The sequence below is a fragment of the Terrapene carolina genome, unplaced genomic scaffold (assembly GCF_002925995.2).
Source record: "Terrapene carolina triunguis isolate 2854851 unplaced genomic scaffold, T_m_triunguis-2.0 Scaffold53, whole genome shotgun sequence".
Lineage (NCBI taxonomy): Eukaryota > Metazoa > Chordata > Testudines > Emydidae > Terrapene > Terrapene triunguis.
The window spans coordinates 19,628,257-19,645,510 of NW_020664404.1; the positions used below are offsets into that span (position 1 = coordinate 19,628,257).

The 17,254-nt window shown below is 37.7% G+C and overlaps 1 protein-coding gene across 4 annotated transcripts in view; it reads left to right on the forward strand.

Moving 5' to 3' along the window:
- RELCH (RAB11 binding and LisH domain, coiled-coil and HEAT repeat containing) overlaps positions 1-17,254 on the forward strand; it is a 122,820-nt gene that overhangs the window by 45,819 nt on the left and 59,747 nt on the right. For 3 of the 4 annotated variants that reach the window (XM_026658541.2, XM_026658565.2, XM_029912858.1), the window contains 4 exons: positions 212-307; positions 7,963-8,075; positions 13,554-13,644; positions 16,603-16,674. In XM_026658541.2, coding sequence (XP_026514326.1) covers positions 212-307; positions 7,963-8,075; positions 13,554-13,644; positions 16,603-16,674 — 372 coding nt within the window. Of the gene's footprint in view, positions 1-211; positions 308-5,197; positions 5,246-7,962; positions 8,076-13,553; positions 13,645-16,602; positions 16,675-17,254 lie in introns of those variants that run through there. The other variant, XM_026658558.1, reaches the window with a different exon arrangement.

Genomic DNA, 17,254 nt, shown 5'->3' on the forward strand with positions numbered 1-17,254 from the left:
TCATAATCCTGTGCACAAGTATTAAGAAACAAGGTGTATGATTTGGTGAGATTTAAATGATAGGTTCTAATTTTGAGGTGTATTTATGCTCAATCACTAGTGATTATTTTTATAGTTCTTGGAAAGTTTAGTCTCTGCTGAAAAATGCTTTAATAAATGAAAAAGGTTGCATTTCAGTCGCACTGTGTCATAAAAATAATTGGATTTCTAGGTGTCTCGGATTGCAGATAGTGAAAAAAGTGTCATGTTAATGCTGGGACGTTGCCTGCCACACATTGTTCCTAATGTGCTGCTTGCAAAACGAGAGGTGAGGAATCCAAAAATGTTTTCTATTTATTATTTTCACCCTGTTGCCATTTTGTTCATTTTGAAGTTGTAGTGTTTTTATTTTTTTAAAGTCTGTTACTTGCAATCATATTCTTACTTTTGTGCATGCATCTCTGCTCCTAGAGAATGGTTTTACACCTCTGTCAGGTGAGTTCAGTAAAACTGCATGGTGTATCATAATATTTCCTTCTATGCTTAAGACACCCATTAGCATTCTGCAAGACTTAACTGTTACTGTAGGTCCATCTGTTTGTCACGAACTTTGATGTTTTATATTAGATAGGCCTATTATTAATGAGTATTCTTTTTGAAGCAGTTGGGATTCAAATCTGCTGATATTACAATATGGGATTACTTTGTCTATCTCAAAAGATAGCAAGGATTGACTCAAGTTCATTTGGAACGTTAAATACTTTTAGTATAAACATTTCAATTTATTATTCAACGATTTAACTTTAGGTGGAAGAAATTACTGTTCAGTCTTTTTCAATATTAAACGAATCTTCCATACATTGTTTTGTTTAAATCTGTAATAATAATTTAAAATTAAATGAAGGTGTCCTATTAATCTTGACTATAAATAGACTTGGGGTTCTACATAATCATGGATACTGTGGCAAACTCCAATAGAGTAAAGGAAGATAGACAACCCTGATGTGGATGTTTGCATTATGACTTCATTGTAAATGTTACACATAATCACAACTACAAAAAAGTCAAGCAATAGACAGTCAGTTTGATTTTTAATACTTGGGGTAAGGTTTGGTCTTTTTTAAAATATATGAGGGAGAATGTTCACTATTCCAATAATGACATTCAGTTTTAGTCTTTATCTATGGGACCTACAGTATGGTAGGTTTATAGTAATGCATTTGGCTTAAACCCATAAAAGGCTTTATTGAAAAATCTTTAAATCAAGAAATTTGTACTGATCCTTGAGTGACATAAGTTTCTGTAAATTGATTAGTTTTCTGTGGTTGATTATCGTGCAATACCAAGGTGCATGGCATCTGAAAGTTTCAGAAAAATTATCCCAGGAAAGTCTTTTTATTGAATGTTCTGTATAATGATGCTTCTGTTAAAATACCATTGCAAAATAATTCTGTGGAATGTGCCAGGATCAGTGCTTAATTTCTGATATTTGCAGTTCTGCTTGGCAGGTACTCCAGCTTCTTTTCATAGCTTGTAGCATAAGCAGTGTAATGCGTTAATATTTTTCTAACCTGTTTAGCCTATTTCCTACCTACTTTATTCTTGCAAAATCTAAAGGAATAAATGATGAAATATATTCTTGCATTTAAAAAAAATCACTTCAGAGTGCTTCTTTTCAATATGGTTGAAGACTTTACAAGAAAATTGTAACTGTATTGCATGGAGAGTTTATGCTGTATATTTCATTAAAACTTTTGCTGTAATGGGTATTAAGACAATAGTTTCTTCAGTGCAGCATTCTCTGAGGTAGGATCCTGGAATCTAGAGGAAAGATGAATATAGATTAACATCAGTAGTTTTATGAATATTAGTATTATAGTAGTGGCCATTGGCATTTTTAGTGTCTTATGCTTCCTTGTATCTACTGAAGGCCCAAAATATTTGGCTAGCAATAATATCACAAAATGAGATTTCTTTGACTAAATCATAGCTAGGGAACAGCGATATCTCTTTAAACACTTTAGTAAGAAAGTACTCAGTGCAGATTTAGTCAAAACTCAAAATTTTTCTCACCCTTTACAAGACATAAATATAAATAGTTCCCTGTGTTGAACTGTGGCACTGATCCTGACATTGCTGTGTGTATGCTCCCCCGTTGACTGCAATGGGAGTTCTCTGAGCAGAGTGCAGACAGGAGAAAGCCCTGTAGCATCAGGATCTTACTGCTCTTTAATTAATCATTTAATAAAAAATGAATAAGCTGTACTTGAACCTTCATACCTTTAAATTAGCATACTGCATTGTTTTAGTAACTGTAGGTTAACGGCAAAGATTTTGGTGGTCTGTAAGTCTGTGTACATACAATTTTTACAGAATTGAGGGAGAGAGATACAGCTCATTACCTTTCAAAGATATGTCTGTGATGAGTCTTCTGTTTTTTTTTTTACCCTCATCTCTTAAAAACAAACATTTTTAATTCAAATTACCAAACCACTGTGCCCAACTTTTTTTAATTCATTCTCTTCAAACAAGGTTCCATGTAACCTACAGAGGGCAGCAAAAACAGCTATACAGACACTGCAATCTATGATTTATTGAATCTTCTCACATTTTCTTACAGCATGTTGCTGTCTTGTGTGAAGTTGATTTCTGCAGAATGCAACTCTGGTGTTGCTAATTATTTTCTCTTTATGAAAATGGGGAGGAAATGCAATGCTGAGATCTTACAGAACAACCAATGTAGAAGGGGTGCCAATCTTGACAATCTGGGAAAAGAACGTAAAATATACTGTATATTTAAAAAGATATTTGCATGAAGATGTAGAAGCTACTATTTACAGACATGTTGAGACACTTTTTCATTCTCAGCCTTTTTCAGGCACTTAATTCTGAAAACAAAACTCATATGGGCTGAAACCTTGTTGATATCTTTTTCAACCTAATCTGTGTGTTTTGGAAGTCTGATTAAAATATTGGCATTGTTTTAAAACTTTCAAAGTGTAGTATAAAAATCTAAGCATCTAAATAAGTGGCTAGATTTTCAGAGTTTATACACTAACCTGACAATCTGGCTACTTATTTTGATTCATAAATATAGCTATGGGTGCCTAACTTTGGGTTCCCAAATCCGAAATTAAAATTTTGGAGTAGTTTAAATAACAAAAAATTAGTCATGTTTGCATCAAATGTTTTTAAGCATGTGCCCAGATGCAGACTTAATAATATGTATCTGGAAATAGATGTATTGATATTTATGTAATGTATTTGAGTTTGACAATCCTGTACTATACTGAAACAAACTCCCAGCCTGTAGACTGGTTCCTCTCTGCTTAATGTGCTTGCCTCCCCCATCCTCTAATATCACCCTGTAAATATGAGCAAATATACCTGTCTTAGACAGAAATAGCTTTGAGAGGTATGAAGCATCCCATTTCAATGTTATGTTAACTGTGAAACTTGATCCTTTAATGGGGTTATATTTTCTTTTTGAAATGTATATATTCATAAATAAATCTGAGCAAAGTTGAATTTTGCTCTCTTAGTTACCACAGCTGTATGTATAAACAACACACAAACAAAGGATGTAAATAAGTAGTCATAAGTATCCTATATCAGTTTTTCCCCCACTGACTCTTTAACTTATGTGCAAACCTCCTAGTGACATCCATGACTGACTTCATGTGGATTAGTGGATCGTGTTACCAGTCCATGAGCCATAATTAGGAATGTAATTTGGTCTTCTCAGTAAAATAAATGTGACATACCTCCCCCCATGTTGATGCATGATTAAATTGTGGCATTCATCAAAAAAACTACCACGAAGGTGTAGAGATACAAATATATGTGAAACACTAGCACAAGGATATCAGTAGTGTCTTATACACTGCAATTATTTCAGTTATTACAATCAAGCAGGTTTTATTTCCTCTGCCCCTTTTTTAAAGGAGTTTCAGCAAAAAATTTGCATACAACATCGTTTGAGAATGTAAACATACATGAGTAGAGAAATCTAAAAAATATGGTTCCCATCCTATCCTGAGGTAAAAACACTAAAGACAAGGAACGTTAGTTTTACCATGAGGTAAACTGGGCAAGATCAGTCACTGGTGGGACTAAAGCATTGACATCACCTAGTTTTACTTTGTGATAAAACTAATGTGCCTTGTCTTCACTGTGTTTTTTCTTTGGAATAGCTCATGCGCATAAGTTATCCTCTGATAAAAACATACCTTTTCTTAGCATTGAAGACCAGGCCTCTGACATGTGATGTTACATTTCCAGTCGCATTCATCATGTCACAGGTGTTGGGAGTTGGGTAGTGACAGTGTGCTCAGCAATCTAAAGGGAGAAGTTTCTCACTTCTGAAAACCACCTCTTCTGGTAGTGTTGACTGGCATCAATAAAAGTTTAATCTAGTCCTCTTTAGCTAGAGAGAGTGCAGAAAGGAGGGACTTATCAGGGCTGAATAGGGGCATTGAGGACCCCTAGTATAGAGCAGATGAAGAAAGTAGGAAAAATCTTTGAAAATCACAATCTTCTCGCATTTTATCTTCAGCACAAGTGGTATTCCTTCCTGAGGAAGGCAAAAGATTATTTTTAATAACACTGGAAGTCCCTCTCCTTGACTGCTAGGCACTATATAGTCTCCATAGTGCTAAACAACTTTCTCTAACGTTTTTTGTTGAAATTAGTAGCCTAGAAACTTGGCTGTGTGTGTTTCCTGCTTGGAAAATGTAACATTTTCTAAAACATTTACTGTACCATTGTTGCAAATCAAAAATCTTAGATGCTTATGGTCTTTACTGAATAAATATCCATCCAAAACATAAGAGCTAGTGATAGAAAGAAGTTTCTGCCTGTAGGATAACCACTCCTGTACAACTGTTTTCTCCCTTCTTTTTTCTAATTGACTGGAGAAGGATCAGCCATTTTTCAAGATTTTGAGAGACTTCACTTGTCCTGTGCTAGCCACATGCAGCAACTATTTAACTCCTCGCATCCCCCACAGGAAATCACCTCTTACCTCCACTTGTACCTTCCCACTCGTCTCCCTTCCATTAATTATACAGGAAAACACAATAGGACACCACTACTCAAGAAGATTTCTCACTGTTTCTCCACTCCCCTTAATAGAAGGAAGTATAGAAGCACTGATGCAACGATGCAGAGAACGCTCGATTCTCCCATAGTATGCACGAAAGAATGTGACCAATGGACAAGGAAACACAACTAATTCCATCTGCTATAATAACCAGCTTTCTGCAAGGTAAAGAATTAGCCTTGTATCTGCCCCATGTCAATGGTTTTAGGTTCCTCATCAGTCTTCCATACAAGAGTAAGATAATATCTAGGTGTGTATTAGTGGCCTGTGATACCCATTCAATTTATAAATGATCATTTTTATCAAATTTTTCAGTTAGTTCCGCCCCCCCCCCCCCCCCCCAATGTAGAAAGAGAGCTTTTTCTCTGGGCACTTAGATCAGCCAGAAGAGTGGAAACTCCACAATTCTTCATCTCTCCAGTAAACCATCATAACAGTAAAAGATCCAGCATGCTAAAAACCCCATTCCTCCATTCTCAATAGTTTTTAAATAAAATTAAATATTCTTCTACACAGGTCAAGGAAAGCTGAAGAATTAATGGGCAGAGTATCAAGATAACATTGGCATATGGCAGAATGCAGGAAAATGAGACCAGGATTTTTTTTAAATATATAAAGGTCTTTCCAATACCCATTGTAGGGAAATTGTATCCTACATACTACAAAATCTGATCCAATTTTATTGTCCCGAAGAGATCCCAAATTGCTGTATAGTTTATTAATACAAACTAACATTTTTTTTGAAGGGGAAATATGACAGCCATCATGGTAAAATGTTTGTTTTTTGTAATACCGTTTTAGAATCCACTGCATCAAGATAGGAAATCAGATGCTTATTTTTCCTTTATGCAGTACAAAACAAAAATATATAACAAACTCTAAAAAAAAATAAAAAATCAGAATTTTAAATGAGACAAAATCCCAGAGTCTTTAGTATATAAAATAAAATCTAGCATTGAGTTCTAGAAGGGAATGAATCTTCAAAGGAAGAAAGTTACAATGGGGTATAGCACAAAAGCTAATTAAATAAAAGGTAACTTTAACAAAGTGCACATATTTCTGTCTTGGGCTATAAAAAGTACCTGGTCACGTCATTATCTGACACGAAGTAAAGGAAATAGCAAACTGGCCAAACCTGCTCGTTATCTACCCCCACTCTCTCCTTTGGATTTTGCAAGAGTAGATGAGACACTCCCATATCCCCTCCAGTCTGTATGAATAAGAACCTGTTTTACTTATAGTTCCCCAAGCTGTACCTCATTTGGAATAAATTTTACCTGCAGTACCTCAGTGCTGTGTATTTAATGTCTCGTTGAAATCCTCAGGTGAAAAGCTGCATAAGTGCAAAACATTTTTGTTAAATTTGCCTCACAAATCAAACTGCAAAGATAGCTCTGCCATTGTCAGGAATTGGCCAATTTGTACAACACTCACAATTTTAAAAGTAAAATCTACTCTCAGTAGAGAATTGAAAAATCAAGAAAAGTGAGCTTATATCGTTGCAATCTTCTCCTTCCCATCAGCTCTAGTCCATCAGTGTCATTTACTGAATTAGGAAAAGCTCCCATTCAAAAAGTCTGAATCAAGCAGAAACTCAAGTCTCCATGCAAAGTTACTAGAGCAGCAGTATCTTCCAATTTCTGTTCTTTATTCTTGCTTGCTCTTCATTGCTTGTTAATCTAAAAACTGCTGAATGAGCACACCAAAGGGGAAAAATGAATTACTTGCATGTTGCGAGCCCTTTTCATTTCTTAATGATATTATCTCAGCAGACACTTCTTTCTCTATCTACCCTGCCATGAAGTTTCTCTCCCTAACCTTCATTTTGAATTAGGTAGCTGTTGTGCTATTTCCAAGTGGGGGCCTAAGATGACTGAGGTCAAGGAAAGGGATTTCCAGTCCATATTTTTAAAAACTGTTTCCTCTGAGAATGACAATCATCAGATTTTGAGGAAAGGAAAGAGGTTCCTACAACTGTGAACAGCCTTTTTTTCTTTTCATTTAAGGTTTTTCACAGTGTGTTTTTAAACAGAAGCTTGTTTCTATGGGAATTTTATTGCTCTGGGAAGATAATTCAATTTCAAATTTTTCCTTTTTATTGAAAAATCCTCTTTTTAAAAGCATACTGTACTTCATATAAATACCATAGGGGCATATCTGTGCAAATTCCTTCACCCACATCTTTGACACTTTGATTCAAATGTACATACAAAATTGTGTGAGTGACTAACGTGAATGGGGGCACTCTTTTTCTCTTTAACTCCATGTTGACACAATTAACCTCTCAGAATGAGCTTTGTGTAAGCTTTAAAACTTTTTAACCAACTTATTTTGTTCAATTGATTAAAAGTTCCTGCAGATAATGTAAATTAAACTTTAACCATCACTATCCTAGAATTATTAATAGAGGTGAGCTGCAAATGTTAATACACCTCTACTCCGATATAATGCGACCCGATATAACACGAATTTGGATATAATGCGGTAAATCAGTGCTCCGGGGGGGGCGGGGCTGCGCACTCCGGTGGATCAAAGCAAGTTCAATATAACACGGTTTCACCTATAACGCAGTAAGATTTTTTGGCTCCCAAGGACAGAGTTATATCAAGGTAGAGGTGTACTAATAATCTTGGTAGGGTTTTAAATTTTATGTGCTGAATTCCCCAAATCATGACAAGGAGGCATTTAGCACATAATTTTCTTAGGTCTTTTAACATTTTCAGGTCACTTTATAAGAGAGAGACTTCAATTAAAATGTCTTCTGTATTTGTTTTTCTATTGTGTGGCTAGATATATCTGTTCACTTTCTTTTGCCATTAATGAATATTTTCCCAAAGCATTTTTACTTTGTTTGGTTTTTCCTCCACTCACAATTTTTTTAGGAATTGATCCCACTCATACTGTGTACAGCCTGCCTCCATCCTGAACCCAAAGAGAGAGATCAGCTCCTACACATACTGTTCAATTTGATCAAACGACCAGATGATGAGCAAAGGTGTGTGTGTGTGTGTGTGTGCACGTTGGGCCGGGGCGAGGGGTACTTTTTTCTTTTGACAAAGAAGTAGGTTTAATGGAAACTGGATACTCTTAGAGGGCTATTGATTGATTATTTTTTTTTCCCATTCAGTTCACATTGTATTAACAAACTCGTGGACTTCGGGACTTTCCATTTCTATGACTTGCACTTTCATGTGTAATTTATAGTTACTGAAATGTAAGAATATACTCTGCAAACTTCAGTGTAATATTTCAGTTCCTTTAAGAAAAAAGGTGAACTGAAATGTTTTTTAAAATAAGCTTAAGATAATAAATCTAATACTTGTGGAGATATATTGATATGCCAGTCTTTTAAAACTAGTTCCTTCGTCGCTTACCTGTCAAGACCCCTAGGTCCTTAGTTTCTCTCCAATATTTAATGACTTCACTGACACCTAAAGTAGTGTTAGGAAAGCAGTTCCTGCTCTTCAGGGATCAGTGATGTCAGCTGTTCCAAGAAAATTTCAGAAAACTTAAGGTCTAAAGTCTGGTTTTGGCAGGTAAGATGTTTTTCACTTAATCTTGAAACTGTTTGTTTGTAGTTCTTAGCTTTATATATGTGTTGTGTTAATGATTTAGGCTCTCATATAATGTTTTTGTGTTTGTTTTTTTAAACTTCAGTTCTCTATTAAGTAGTACTCAGGAAGTATTGCTTTGTGTTCCCTTTTACTCTCCTGTTAAGATTATCCTTAAAGTTGAAAGACAGTACTCTGGCTGGTATGTTTCCTTCTTTAATAGTGGAAAGATTTTTCTTTCATAAGCATTTGTCTGGAACATTTCTCTTTTGTTTTTGAAATTGCTTCATACGTCACAGGGTCTCCGAAAGTCTGTATGTAAAGGGTGAGTCCTTGTTCCTTTTCAGGATCTTCAGGCATGTGAATTCTACCTCCAGAATGTACAGTGCTCTCAGCTAAAAAGTTTTGGATGTCCCAATACAATTTGTGTTGCTAACATTATTCTGTACCTTTTTAATATATAGAGCTGCACAATTTTGTTGTAAGATTTTAGTCATTTGTGATCCAAATATTGCAGTTTATCAAGCCGAGTTTCTGGGAGCCTCTTTACAGCTATAACCAGACATCTGATTTCCAGCTAATAAAAGTGAAGTGAACCAACAATATTTTGCTTAAACTTTCACATTCAGCCTTTTACTATAAAATATGGAGTGATATCTTAACATTTCAGGTGTCAATTTTCCAGCAGAAAATATCAGAAAAATATTTCCACAATACCATCCAACAAAGTTCATATCTTAAAAGTAAAGTTAGTAAACATTCTAATACTCCACTGATTAGCTGATCTCTGCATTCAAACTTCAGTTGTCAAATTAAATCCTAAATTTTACATCCCTAGAATCCTAACACATGTATGAACCCAAATCAAAATAAGGTTCTGAGTGCAAGCAGGAAAGTGTTTCCTCTTCAACATTGACTCCACTGTCAACATTTTACCCAAATTTTATTTGTAGTATGTCTAACGGTGTACAACTACTTGTCAGTAGGATCATGCAAGTGAAAATAGTCAAAACCATTCAGACATAATGATTTGAAATGGTGGTGTCAGTCTGCTCTATTAGGTATAATGTTCATATGCTACTCAAGATCAACCACTGTGTAGAGACCTAAAGTATACAATATCTCAGAAGGGTAATGGATGGACTTTCATAAGTGCCTTGGAGGTGTGGGGGGGGTTGGTGTATCAGTTCAGCAGGTTTACTTCCATTTTTTATTTAGATAAAAAGATAAGATGAAATGTGACATTGACATGCTATAGTGTGATCCCATTTGTCATTGAACTGTTAATAGCTAGTTGAACATTGATGAATTATACTTATTACATACTAACTATATAGTGTAACTGACAGAGGCTTTAATTATGTATGCTTGACTGTGTACACACTATCCATGGGTAATAAGCACATTAGCCCATAGACATGTTGCCACCACATTGTATGTATTCATCATACATACATACATACATACATACATACATACATACATGGAAAAGCTTGTTTTAGTTTATTCTTAAGAGCAGTGAGGCTGTATATACAAGAGTGTATAGGTTTTACCAAATATTTATTAAATATCTGTGTGGAAACTATTTCAAATTTCCATTTCTTGACAATTTTAAAGTTGTTTTTGGGTGCCTTTCATATTAACTTCAAAGACAGTTTCAGGAAACTCCTATTTCCATATTCCCTTTTGAAGTGTGTATTAAAACTCAGTTTCCAACCTCATAAGACACTTTTGGATCCTGAGCTAACTTGGTTGCAAGGTTAGGAGGGCACAGAATTGGTTTCAGGTGAACAGCTGAGTTAAAAACATAAAATATCCCTTCCTAGTATTGACACACTTCCAGCACAAAGTCCAGACCTGCTGATTTCAAGTTCTATCACAACTGCATATTCTGATACTGCAGTGAAACTTTTCATCCGTATACTCTTTTTATGTTGAGGTGCAGCTGTGCGGTTCAAGCTGAAAGAAGAACCCACTGCAGACACTTGCAAGTTGCCTTACTATTTTGTCATATCTCACAGTCTTAAGATTCTTTGGGGAAGATCATTACTGCATCTCTCCTAGAGATCAGTTTTGACTAGCTTGATTCTTCTTTAATAATTCCCTTTCCTTTTATCCCCTTCCTTAACTTTGAAGGTCTGTTGTATGTAGTAGAAACTAAAGAAGAAAACCACTTCACTCTGGCAATAGGTTTTTCCCACCATTCCTTACTTTCCTTAATACATAACATTCCCTTCGTGAAATCATTCTGATATGGATGTATCTCTCCTTTTTGGCGGACTGGGTGATGGATTAATATGTAGGTGAGAAATAACCAGCAGAACCCCTGCCTTTCAACCTTAAGGACATATTGTGAACTGCATCAAGAATGTGTAGACATGACAATAATTAACATCATAAATTGATGCATTCTTGATTGTTTCAGTAAATGTGTAAATTCACAAGGAGAATGGTAAACTTACTGAAGGGATGGTATTATATTCTATGCTAAGGTGTTAAAATGTACAGATTTATTTTGGCTGCTGACATGGTTAGTAGAATGTAACATTCTATCAAGAGCAGCTATGAATGTAATCAGTATATTACTTGCAAAATTAATACAACCCCAATCTTATCAACTCATGCAAAAATAGGCAAAATTGTAGCAAGATAGGTGTCTAAGTAGAAGTTGGAATGTCACAAGTGCTAGCTAAGGAGAATCCACAGGTGCTTGTGACTTGAACCTCTTGTGTCTTCTGGATTCAGATGTCAAAAATACTTCCTTACTGATGTCGCACCATTGTTCTGTCTCTTGAGTCTCTGTCCACACCTGGACAGTCACTACGCAAGAGGATAAATGGACACAAGTCAGATATCAGGAATGGCAATATACAAAAACCAGTAGGAGAACACTTCAACCTCCCTGGCCACACAATAGCAGATGTAAAGGTAGCCATCTTACAGCAAAAAAACTTCAGGACCAGACTCCAAAGAGAAACTGCTGAGCTCCAGTTCATTTGCAAATTTGACACCATCAGATCAGGATTAAACAAAGACTGTGAATGGCTATCCAACTACAGAAGCAGTTTCTCCTCCCTTGGTGTTCACACCTCAACTGCTAGCAGAGCACCTCACCCTCCCTGATTGAACTAACCTCGTTATCTCCACACTGATTTATACCTGCCTCTAGAGATTTCCATTACTTGCATCTGAAGAAGTGAGGTTCTTACCCACGAAAGCTTATGCTCCCAATACTTCTGTTAGTCTCAAAGGTGCCACAGGACCCTCTGTTGCTTTTTACAGATTCAGACTAACACGGCTACCCCACTGTCCACACCTCCTCTTTAAAGGGTTAGGCGGCACATACACACACTGCATAGATTCTGGTTCCATATGTACATCATTAGAAAAGGAGAAGATTCTTGAAACCACAGTTAAACTTGAACTCAAATATTGGAAAACATTGCATTGAGGCTCTGGTATCCCCAAGTGGTTTTTAAAGAATTTTCCTATCCTCCTACTTGCATGGTGCATCATGAGCTAGCTTTACATTTTAAAATTGATTTTTCTGGATGTAGGTGTAGCCATTCAACTGGTAATCAAGAGCCATAGGAAGGAGGTAAAACTTAATCAAACCTTTTGCAGTAAAAACTTGAAATATATAACATTTTTGCAGCTCTGGGGAGGAATAGTTTTTTGCTTTTGTAAACTGGGTGAATGGATAGAGCTCCCCGAAAAAATTCAGATTTCTACTCTTGAAGTTTTTAAACTAAAGTGATTGCATAGTCTGATCAAGTTCTCTAATGAGTCATAGTTTTGTCAACCTTTTACAAACTTGAGTACTTCTGAAGATTTCAGATACCTTTCTGACTAATAGGATCATTCTTTTAAAAGCCCATGTGACCAATTTTGTGTCAAAAGCAGTAGACTAAATAAAAACTTTCTAGTAACTTTAGATTTATTTTATTTGAGCTGACCATTTTCAGAAAACACTAACAAATACTTCTGTTACGAATAGCTTTTCCATTTCCGCCTTAATCCATAGTCTGACATATTATACCATCACAACAGTAAAATATTAACATTCTCTAGTTTCAAAGTTAGACAAAACAATTATTTTGCAAATGTTTAAGTTCTTAAAACATAGAATTCCAGACTTCCAAGATATAATTACTCTTACCAGCCTACTGACAAGAATTGAGTCCACATATTGTGAACCAGAATTTTATCCACCTAAAAATAAAAAGTGTGTATATGTATATATCATGAAGCCACTTCTCAAGGAAAATTCAGATACTGCTATTAACAAGGTTCGTCAAGCATTTAAGGCACAAAATGTTATGTAGTAGTGCACTTATTTTACTAATGCATTGATATTCTAACCATATTAGAAACTAACACATAGTAAGGGGGCTTAATTATTGATAATATGTATCTGAGAATAGGTATCCTCTAAATCATAGGTTCTCAGCAGTTTTCTTTCTGAGGCCCCTGTCAACATGCTATAAAAATTCCATGGCCCACCTGTGCCACAACAACTGTTATTTTTCTGCATATAAAAGCCAGGGTCGGCATTAGGGGGTAGCAAACAGGGCAATTGCCTGGAGCCCACACCACAGGGGGGCCCAATGAAGCTACATTACTCAGACTTTGATTCAACCCAGGATGACAGGGCTCAGGGTTCTGGGCTTCAGACCCATGCAGTGGGGCTTCAACTTTCCGCTCTGGGCCCCAGAGAGTCTAATGCTGGCCCTGCTTGGTGGACCCCTTAAAGCCTGCTCACAGGGCCCCAGACCTCTGGTTGAGGACCACTGCTCTAAATAATCCTTTCAGGCTATTGTATCTGCTTTTCCTAAAAAGAAGATATAAAATGGAGGCATAAAATATTTATTGTAGGAAAACATTTACAGTGTAAACAAGTTTAAGATTTTGATGTTTTTCAGACAGATGATATTGACTGGTTGTGTGGCATTTGCTCGACATGTTGGACCAACACGTGTAGAAGCTGAGCTCTTACCACAGTGTTGGGAACAGGTAACTACTGTTGTAAGCATGAAATATTCAGATTTTCTGCAGTTTACTAAGGATTTGTTTTAAACCTGCTTATTATGCAGATTTAAAACAAACAAGGAAGTATTTCTTCACACAATGCACAGTCATCCTGTGGAACTCATCGTCAGGGGATGTTGTGAAGGCCAAAAATATAACAGGGTTCAAAAAAGAATTGGATATGTTCATGGAGGATAGGTCCATCAGTGATTGTTAGCCAAGATGGTCAGGGAAGCAGCCCCATTCTCTGAGTATCCCTAAACCTCCGACTGCTACATGCTGGGATTAGACAAGAGGGGATAGATTACTTGATAATTGCCCTGTTCTGTTCATTCCCTCTGAAGCACCTGGCACTGGTCACTGCTGGAAAACAGAACGCTAGCCTAAATGGACCATTGTACTCACCCAGTATGGCCCATTTTTATGTTCTGAAAATATTTTTGATGTATGGAGACACTTCCATCTTATTTGATAACATATTTTTGTGCAGCATTGATAGTGCAAGAGCCAAGAAAAAGGAAGCCAGTCAAAGAGAATTGGGGGGATTCTAGTCATCTGTAATATACTACAGAAAAATAACTTATTAAAATGCAAATTATGCTTTGTAGAACAGGCATTACAGGGAATCGGAACTTGCATTTCAAGTACGTAAATTATCATTTCCAATATATGATTCTCTAAATCCATACCTTAAATATTAATTGGAAGAATATTTCGATCAATTTTCGTCAATGATGTGTCATCTGATACTCCAAGAGTGTTCATTATAATTAAAAATCTCTAATTTTTAAGAGCCTAACACTCTAGGATTGCAACAGAACAATTTTAGTATTAAAGTAGATATGAAGCTGGGCAAAAAAGCTTTTAATAGGAAGTAATGAAATGTATTGTTCTTCAGGTATGTTGGTGTAGGTCCCACTGTAGGTGCAGATGTTCCTCGTGAACCCAAGCTTTAATTTTTTGAATAGCAGTGTCTGAGGACCGCACATACACCCTGTGATTCCTTGTGCTCCTGCATGAAGGCATAAAAGATGGCATGGCTCAGTTCCCTCTTACCACCATGGCAGGAAGATGGAATCCAGCAAGTGCCTGACCCTCTGACTCTCTTCAGAGACTCTTAAACTAGTTCTTTTCCAATCTATTGGATGACAAAAATCTTAGTTTCAGTCTGTTGATTCCGCTGTACATCTTCCTGTACAGTGGCGTGAGGCACTTCGTGCCAGGCACCATCTCTCATGGCAGAATACATGAAACCTCAGGTTTCAAATCCTGTCCATCCTGCAACAGACTGATCCTAATCAAAGATGTCAAAGATAGTGACTCTCCTGCCTGAGAGAGAGCAGCATCTTGGACATGTGCTCTATATGTAAGTTCTTCTCTGTCAGGACCTGCGAGTCCAGTGAGACTCTGCTCAAGCTACATCTGTTTGAAAAAGTCCATGCAGGTCACTTTGGAGTGAGAGTTACGACCAGAGCAAGGCCAGATAAACCACCATTGGCTAGCGCTTCCTGGAGCACACATCATGGTGTGGGTTCAGGCAGTGGAAGGGAAGGCCAAGAGGGCACTGGCAGAGTTGGCAGACACTGCCTCAGTGTTGACTGTCCGAGTACAGGCTACTCTAGCTCCTATACTAACTGCCTCAAAACGAGCACCTCAGTCGTTAAACTTGGTACCTACACCCGCTCCTAAATGGGACACCAACTCAGTCAGACCAAGCTAAATGACTCCAAGACCAAAGGGAAATCCCAGAAGGAGAACATGAGACATCACTCCCAACAAGGGCAAAGCCCCAGGCAGTCAGTCAGGGCGAGAGACCCAGCACCAATCCCGGTATTGATTCCCATGACTGAGCTGAGCAAGGACCTGGGATATGCAATAGAAGTGTCAGGAACATCTCTGGAGACGATACAGGTATGCTACCTTTTAAAGAAGGGATACTACTCTTTCCCATTGCTAACTAATTCCTTGTCTCCAACATCAAGAAAAATCACTGTCCCTTGCCATCAGAGAATGATGCAAAGAAGGGTATCAAGGAGCTCCATTCAGAGTGCCTGTGCAGGAGTGGTACTTGGCTAACCAATCTCACTATGCCAATACACTTATAGTATGCTACATAGACCCCAATGGTCTTATTGGAGACTGTCCACCTATATGTCAGAGCAGATTAGCCTCCCCCATTTCTGGGAAAAGGAAGAGATCACGCACTCTGATGGCACCACACACCAAAACCAGACATGGATCCAGACCCACTGGAACAGGAGATGATAGGACAGTGACACCCCTCATCATCTCCCAACGAATCCTCTTCACTGGATGCAGTAGTAGCACCAGCAGCAACAGAGGACTTCAGACTTCCAGGACCTCCTGTCTCAAATTGTGGAGACGCTGGACATTAAGACTACGTTCATGCAAGAAAAGTCTCACAAGCTCTTTGGTGTCCTGAGCGTGCTGACACAAACCAGGATCAACAGAACTAACCCATTCATATTGTTACCCTGTCTTTCTAGCCATAGGTAGGCACTCTAAAGATCAAGCTATCTCTTCACCAAAAAATAAATTATATATATCAGCTGACTGGTGTACTTTTCCCAACAAACGTCTATGCCCACTGCACCAGAGTGCAAGCAAGATTCTCCACCAGCTTCAGAAATCTGTAAGGTGATAGTGTGTGTGGAGTAATCCGCTGACCCTTATCAAACACTAAGCCTTGGACTTAGCTGATTTAGCAGCTATCAGGTTTGAGAGAGAGGTACTACAATCACTGTTTGGCTGATACTGCTGATATTCTTCATTCCCCGGCCCAGTTGGACACTGCTATTCAGAAACATCTGATATTGCATGCCTGAGGCTCATGTGTGCTTATAATGGGGGATCCACACTGACAACATCTTAAAGAACCACAGTTACTATAGAAAAAGTAAACATTCTATTTCTCTTCACCAGATCAATCACAAATACCCAGAGAGACGATTACTAGTGGCAGAGTCCTGTGGAGCTCTAGCACCTTATCTTCCTGTAAGTATTTGTATTTACTGCTAATACTTTGTTTGTTTGTTAGAAAGTAAGAGGAAAATATATAGCAGGGGTGGCCAAACAATCTTCAGAAGTTTGAGAGATGGGGCGAGCTTGCCAGGGCTTGCGGCTTCAGTCCCACTTCTGCTGAACCCTGAGACTCTTCTCCCCCCGGAACAGAAGCCCCTAGACCCACCACCCCACTGCAGGGCAGGAGTCCTGACTTCCCCTCCCCCCAGTCTGATAGGCAGAGAATGGAAGGAGGGGGTGCTCCACGAGCCTCACTTTAACTGTAAAAGAGCCGCATGTGGCTCACGAGCCACGGTTTGGCCACCCCTGAACAAGTGGCTTTGAGGGTTACCCTATCACTTACCACTTGCATATTCAAAGGGGAAAAATATCTTGAGGGATGATGTGTGCAGATGCATAGATGTTGGTGGTAACATGTATTCTTCTTTGACTATAGAATTGCTCCACTATAGGTGCTCCACGTCAGGTGTGCTCACACCACTTGCACCTTTAATTGGAGATTTTTGGTGGCAGAGCCCATTTGGCCCATGCCTGAGCCCTACGCTTCCTTGGC